This window comes from Pteropus alecto, unplaced genomic scaffold (genome assembly GCF_000325575.1).
Source record: "Pteropus alecto unplaced genomic scaffold, ASM32557v1 scaffold20, whole genome shotgun sequence".
Taxonomy (NCBI): Eukaryota; Metazoa; Chordata; class Mammalia; order Chiroptera; family Pteropodidae; genus Pteropus; species Pteropus alecto.
Genome location: NW_006436298.1, coordinates 42,251,055 through 42,258,554, shown reverse-complemented (window position 1 = coordinate 42,258,554; position 7,500 = coordinate 42,251,055). Strand labels below are relative to the sequence as shown.

Here is a 7,500-nt window from a genome sequence, read left to right as displayed (position 1 = left end):
CATCTGTGCTTCAAATTGCTGGCTGGAGGTGGCCCACTGGAAGGTGGCTAAAGGCAAGCAACAATCTTTAGACAGCTTGGCCTTTCTTGACTCTCAAGAGAAGTCTTCAGGGATGTTTTAGAGAATACTGTTTATTCTAGAGAAGGGATGGAAATAATACAATTGTCCAAAAATGCTTAGATCGAAAATAAATGGTGCTATATGCATATGACAGAATAATATCAAAGAGTTAAAAATAAAAGACCTAGATCTACACGAACTGACATGGATAAATCTTGAAAACTTAATATTGCTTGAAAGAAAATAAGATGCAAGATGTTAGACTATAACAGTTGTGTGAATATTTTAATCAATTCTATATATTGCTTATGGATACATATATATATGTAAATAAATAAATGCAAGAAAGTAATTAAAATATGGACTGGAAATTGCAAATCTTTGATGTTGGTTACCTCTGGGGTAGGAGAAATCTAAAAAAAATAGGGGTATAGAAAAGGTTTTATGTGTTTTAAAAGTATAAGATGCATTATAATGAAGTAAAATTATCTACAGAATACGTTATTTATATTAAATATCATCATTTACCTAGGAAATCCCAAAGAATTCACAAATAAACTAATAGGAACTATAAGATAGTTCAACAAGGCAGATGGATACAAGATCAACAAATTTTTAAAAATCTATCGAGTTCCTCTACATTAGCGATAACAAATTAAAAAATGTTAAAAGAAAAAAAGAAAAAATAATATAGTACTTAAAATATTTTCTTAAACTTAGTTAAGTATGTTCAGTCATCTTAGAAGAGCACTCAAGCCACAGGCCTTGATTCTCCACTTTAGGATCAATGCAGTTTTTGTGCGATAATGTGAGTACAGCAAGAACTGCTTCCTACAACACTTCGTTCCCCTCTCCATGCTTTACAGGTAAGTCTCTATCCCAGCAGCAACAGCAGTGAGAACCCTCAGTTTATAACCTATATCCTATGAATTTATGTGGCATAAACCCTAGGTGTTTGAAGCAGTCAGTGGAAGAGAGAAAGCAAGAAACATTCCAAGGAAAGGAAAGGGAATGATGTAGACCTGTCAAAGAAGGGGAAAGGTATAATTCCTGGTGGACTCAACAGCAGGTAAAAAGGAAGAAAGGTAAAGATTACAGAGTATGCAGAGGTGATCAGAGCATGAGTATAGAAGGGTAGCATAAGCCTCAAATTCTGAATTCTTTGGAATGACAGTTAAAGGAGGCACTAGGCACCCTGAGGCAAGAGATGTGGATATGCAGATGATGTCTCAGATGGAGAGGCTGGGAAGCATAAAACCAGTTAGGAAGCTGGTATATTATTGTCAAAATAATAATGACAACACCAGATCACTAGAACCATTGTTAATTCAATTAAGCCTCACGGAAGACTCACTACACATCCTGAAAATGTCTATGGGACTTTGGAATTAAACGTTATTCTTCTTAAGTTGGCGAAATCTCTAAACTTCAGATCATTTCCTCCAATTCCATTAGTCCTTCTAAGGCCTGGCTTTGGCCCCCTATTCAGATTAGGAAGGCACATTACTCCCCCTTAACCTTGAAGACCGTGGACAACCTCATGCATCAAGATGAGTCTTCAGTGCCTCCTGTGTGCCTTTAATTCCAGTGGGGTGGTAGCAGTGGTGTGTGGATGAAGTTCAGAGGAAATGGGGGTCAAAAACTTGAGAGGCTAGAATTATAATTTATTTATAAATTGAAATCTTAATATCAGAACTGGAAATATCAGAGCTCACTGGCTGAAACTCCTAAAACAGTGATCTCCACCCCAAATACCTCACTGTATTCAAATGGCCTCTTTTTGAGTACTATAACAAAGTCTCACCATCTCAGGAGGACCCTGTTCCATTCATAGCTTCAAGACGAAGGACTTTACCCTCTGCCCTGGTATTTGCAAAACCACAACTAACAGTCCTTCATTCATGCCAGACCTCAGGAGATATGAGGACCACCCTTCAGGCTACTGAAGTTTCCCTTCTTGGTGCTTTCAGTTGGACATGGTTTCCACAGCACCTGCTACCTTCCAAGGCTTCATCTGAACTCAGTGTAGCTTTTCATGGTCTCATGTGAACTGTGGTATCCAGCTTTGGAAAACAGACACACAGAAGCTTAATTGATCCCAAGAGCTTGGGTATTTGTTGCTTCTGGAAAAGGATAGTGGATATCTTTGGCACTTCTGGGAAACCTTATTCACAAACCACTAGAGAGATAGATGCAGACGACAGATACATACATACATACATACATGAGAAATAGATGCTTTTTTTTTTTTTCAGAAAACGCCACAATATTTTATTAGCTGATGCTCAGACCAATGGAACAGAATTGAGAAACCAGAAATAACCCACAAATAATTTTCAACAGAGGAGCCAAAAACATACAATGGAGAAAAGAAAGGCTCTTCAATAAATGGTGCTGGGAAAATTGAAAAGCCACATGCAAAAGAATGAAACTAGACTATTTGTTACCATATACTAAAATCAACTCAAAATGGATAAAAGCCCTAAATATAAAATCTGAAACAATAAAATGCATAGATGAGAAAGAAAACGTAGATATTAAACTTATAGGCCTTGGTCTTAGAAAGGATTTTATGAATTTGATCTCAAAGACAAGGGAAGTAAAAGCAAAATGAATGAATGGGACTGTATCAAACTGAAAAGCTGCTGGACAGCAAAAGAAATCATCGACAAGACAAAGAGGCAGCCAACTGAATGGGGGAAGATATTTACAAACAACGCCTCCAATAAGGAACTAATATCTAAAATATGTAAAGAACTCATACAACTCAACAACAACAACAACAAAATCCAATTTTTAAAAAATATGCAGCTAGATGAATTTAATTAAAGAACATATCCAGGGAAGTTTTGCAAAACAGCCTTTATTGCGTATGATGTTAATGTTAGACTGAGCTCTGGTCCCTTCATCTTCCTTCATACCACTGGTAGTCTGCCTGCTACTATCCGGATGGTCCTATCTTCTCCCTGAAAGTGAGAAAACAAACGAGGCAGAACAGGAAGAGGCAAGAAGTGATACGTGCTCTGCCAGTCAGAGCTACCCTTCACTTTGTCTTAAAGCTCCGAGCCACACACACCACAATGAGTTTGCTTTCAGATCAACTACAGCAAGATGAAGTCTCTGGGGGTATTTCCAGATCTCTTGCGACCTCATTTTCATGTATCTCCCTCTCCATAATCCCCTTTCCCTCAGAGGACTCTGCCCATGGCCACAGTGATCCCAACTCAGGCCAAAGGCTCTCACTCCTTACACCTCTGCCCCTGCACAGCCCCGCCCTTTCCTCATACCACTCCTGGCCCTCGAGGTTGTGCTGAGCACTCTCTGCCGAGAAGGGCCACTGGCGGTATTTCCTCTTGAGCGAGGTCAATCATGGAGACACTGAGAGCAGTCCTGTGAAAGCTCTCCACTTTCTCGTTTACATAAACGGAAGCCAATTCCCTGGAAGCGCTGGGTGTGCCACAAGCAGATGCAGCTGCAGAGCCACCAGGTAACCCAGCGCAGCCCGGCAGCCCCTTCCCCAGCTACCTCTGGGCCTTCATGGTTCAGGCTCAGAAGACTGCACCAACCTCAGGCCTTACCTCGCCCAAGAAAAGGCCACACCATCTTCCAGGATCTTCTGGTCCATGAATCTCAGTTGCTGTGTGGAAACCAAAACAGAGAAAGACACTTTTTAATTAAAGAGGAATGGTATTCTGTTAGCCCTTGGAAATTCTCGGAACTTCCTGCAGGGGCTAAAAAACTCAGGATAAATTCCCACTTACAGTCATGACTTTATTAAATGCCTGGGCAAACAGCAAGAAGCCCAGCTGACTGCCCTTCTGTTGTTCCCTGAGCTGACACTGCCCCCAGCTCTCCCTTATTGAGGCCTGGGCCTGGATTGGAGAGACAGTACTGGCTTGGGGAAGGCACGGCTCCCTCAGCAGACCCAGCCCCTGCTCACTTCCTGTCCTTTGGAGAATGAAACACACAGCCTGGACACTGGCTCCAGGCCCTTCTCATGCCAAGGTCTTCTTCTGTGGGCTGTTCCTCCTCGTTCCCCTTTTCTTCTTGCTTCTCTGGCTCCTCCTCTTCCTCCTCCTCCTCTTCTTCCTCCTCCTGGGTGCTCTCCGATTCCATGTTGCCTGTCAGCTGAGCCATGGTGAGGTGAAAGACGTGGCAGCTGAAACCCTCCCTGATCCCGAACTGCACGTGCTCCTGGAGGCTCTCCAAGGTGGAGAAGACCCGGCAGCAGGCCATGCACCTGAAGCCAGTCTCCATGGTCACCAGCCAGTCAGGTGTCCTGGCCCTGGGTCTCTCCTCAACTGTGGGTGACCCTGGTGGGCTATCTGACTCTGTCCTTTCCTCATGCTCTTTCTCCTCCCCGCTGGGCTCGCTGTCAGACAGGAGGTTTCTGGTGGACACATCGGAGGGGGGAGTACCTACTCGTACGTCCTCAGGAAGGGTCACTTCTTCCATCCTCGGCTGCTTTTCTAGTGACTCCGAGGTTTCCTCTGTCTCCCAGGAGACAGCCACACCCTTTTTCATTTGCACCTGCATGTAGTATATTTTCATACCCCTTTCCTCTTTGTTTACATTCAGAGAGGACACACAAGTCTTATAGGATGAAGGGGATGAGAAGGAGACATGTGGTGAGGGGAAAGCAGTCTCCCCCCGTTCCTGAACCTGGGCTAGGGGTGATCTAGGCCGGGGACTGTCTCGATGTAATCTCCGGATTCCTGGGAAAGGAAATTAGAAACATAAGAATGTATGGGGGGCATGTGAAAGCTGAGGGAATAAGTATGACTATGTGGGATAGAGGAGGGACTGTGGTGGGAGGTAATTGTGTGATGCTCTTGGTGTTTGCTGTTCGTATTATGGGGTAGTTTATGTGGTGTCATCTGAAGTCTTTTCATTCATGAGTGTAGGGATGTTGGAGGGGTGTCTGTATGTAGGGGTATGGAGTATGGTGGTGAGGGCTATGGTATGTGGGATGGTCGTGGGCTGTGTGTGCTCTGACAAGGATGTGAGTTTGTGATATTGTCGGTGTGTTATTTGTGAAACGTGGGCAGTGGTGTGGGACAGGGCATTGTAGGTCATGTGTTTGGGTTTTGTGTGTGGGTGCTAAGCATGGATATGTGTGGAGTGTGGCTGTACGTGTGAGGTGCGTGGGCCTGGGCTGGTGGTCCCGCTCCCATGCTGAAGCCCTATGCTGAGGAACCATCCTCCAGAAGCAGAAGCAAAGGCAAAACTTACATGTTCCTCCAAAGGCACTTAATCTAGTCCTTATTCCCTAAACCTCAAGCCCAGATCTTTCTGGCCTCTGCTCTTTCCCCACCAGTGTCGCACAAGGGCTCACTCTGCCACAGTGAGCGCTTATCCACACTCTGCTAACAGCTACGCCATCCTCCCAGGCTCCTCCGCAGAACCCTGATCGCCTCCGACTGCCCTGAACCCTGATCACCTCCGATGGCCCTGGATTTCCTCTGAGCCTCATGCTTGGACCTCTGTGCCTACTGCCGTGCACCCAAGGAGCCCTGCACCTGACGAGCCCCACGCCCTTACCGCCATGGAGGAGCTTGTGTGGAGAAGAAACACAGGAGAAGTATTCAGAAGCAGAGGAGACCTCCCCTGCCCCTGGGCCGCAGCCTTTGGCCACCTCGGTCGATTCAAGCTGAGGAGCATCCTCTCGTGACTTCAAGATTCCTGACGAAGGTATGAAAGCCTCAGAGATATGGCGGGTTAGGCATGTCTGTGAATCATTCATCTGTGCAACAAATATTTACAGAGTGGCTGGCACATGTCAAGTGCAGTGAACACACATGGCCCACAGCCTGGTTCCCAGTGGATACTCTGGTATTTAATTATAATCAACAATTACTTTGTTAGTGTCTTGTTAGGAATGTAGGCCTGGGTGGTGACTGTGAATATATCAGAAGTTTGAGAGTGACGTGTATCAGCTAACTCTTTGATAAATGCGGAATTGGTATGGTGACTAAGGTGGAATGTGTGTATCTATTTCTATGGAGAGTCTGTGTGCATAGTTTGTGTTCACAACTCAGGAATTATGCAACATATAACCTGATTATACAGTATGGTTTGTATTTATGGTATATATTCACTCATTCATTCATTCATTCAGCAATAATCAGTGAGCAGTTCTATGTATCAGGCACTGTTCCACCATTCTAGGCTTGGATAGTGCTGAACATTCTAGTAGGGGAAGACAGACACTAAACAGAAAAACGGGAAGAATATAATATATGAGCTGGTGGTAAGCATATAAGGGCTGCCAGATTTAGCAAACAAAAATAGAGAATAGCAGTTAAATTTGAATTTCAGATAAACCATGAATAATTTTTAGTGCAAATATTCCCATGCAATATTTGGGTCATACCTACTTTTAGTGTGTAAGTATATCCTATACACTATTTGGGACCTACTCATACTTAAAAACTATTTGTGGTTTATCTGAAATTCTAATTAAATTGGACATCCTATATTTTATCTGCCAACTCTGACAAAGGTTAGTGAATCTGTGTTTTTTTGTGGTGTATGCAAAGTGGATCTGGTAATACTATACAATGTGTTATGTGGGTGGTGTACATGACATGTGACTGGTTCTTATGGAGGTATTTAGAAATAGTTGAAGGTAGCTGTGTTTGTGTAAGGGCTCAGGATATGTATCTAGAGTGTGATGTGGGAAGAGAGGACAGTATGTACACAGGTTGTATGTAAATGTAGTGTAGAAGCAATATGTGTGTATACCTATATATTCTGTGTGTGGTTTAATAAAGAAGTGTGTGGAGATGTGCAATGTTTTCTGTATCAGAGTGCACAAGTGTGTATATTAGTGACCGTCTCGTGGAACACCTTTCACAAGAATTCTGTTTACACTCTTACATGTATTGAGTGTCACCCAGGTCCAGGCATGATGATAGGAACCTTACCACACAGACTACACAACTGATGAGCACTCTACCCCCATTCTCCCTACAGCTCCCCAACACACACACGTAGAAGAAAATATCCTGAAGTGCAAGAGGCAGAGACAACCAGTGCCTTCCCCATCCAGTCCCAGCTGCTACCTGAAAACCTGCCTAGTGTCCAGGCCTCCATTCCTTATAGTCTTCAGGCCCAGGGCCTTGTGGAAGCTGCTGACCTCCAACCTCGGGCAGCTGCCTCTGGTGGATCTCTGGGAGGTGCTCCATTTTGTGCCGCCTCTGATACGTGACCACCCCCTTTCTCAGGGCAGACGCCTGTTTACATTTAATGCATGCAGTCTCACGTGGCCGGAGGGTACACTCATGGCTCTCCGAGCTCCCTGCAGGTCTCCGACAACATTTCCCACACTCATCCACCTGGCTCAGTCTCTGGAAGCCCCATCCCTTCCTTTCCCTTGGTCTCTGGGAAGCCCACACCTGTAGATTCACAAACTCATGGATCAACCGGTAAATTCCTCCT

The 7,500-nt window shown here is 44.4% G+C and overlaps 1 protein-coding gene across 1 annotated transcript in view; it reads right to left on the bottom strand.

The window, feature by feature from the left end:
* Nucleotides 1–2,919: 2,919 nt before the first annotated feature.
* The window catches only part of FAM170A (family with sequence similarity 170 member A), a 27,397-nt gene continuing 22,816 nt past the window's right edge, over nt 2,920–7,500 (bottom strand). Inside the window, exons 4-7 of the mRNA XM_025047654.1 lie at nt 5,602–5,742; nt 4,001–4,775; nt 3,639–3,697; nt 2,920–3,026 (exon numbers count right to left, since the gene is read on the bottom strand). Of these exons, the coding sequence (XP_024903422.1) occupies nt 3,691–3,697; nt 4,001–4,775; nt 5,602–5,742 (923 nt within the window). The 3' untranslated portion in view covers nt 2,920–3,026; nt 3,639–3,690. The remainder of the gene's footprint in view (nt 3,027–3,638; nt 3,698–4,000; nt 4,776–5,601; nt 5,743–7,500) is intronic.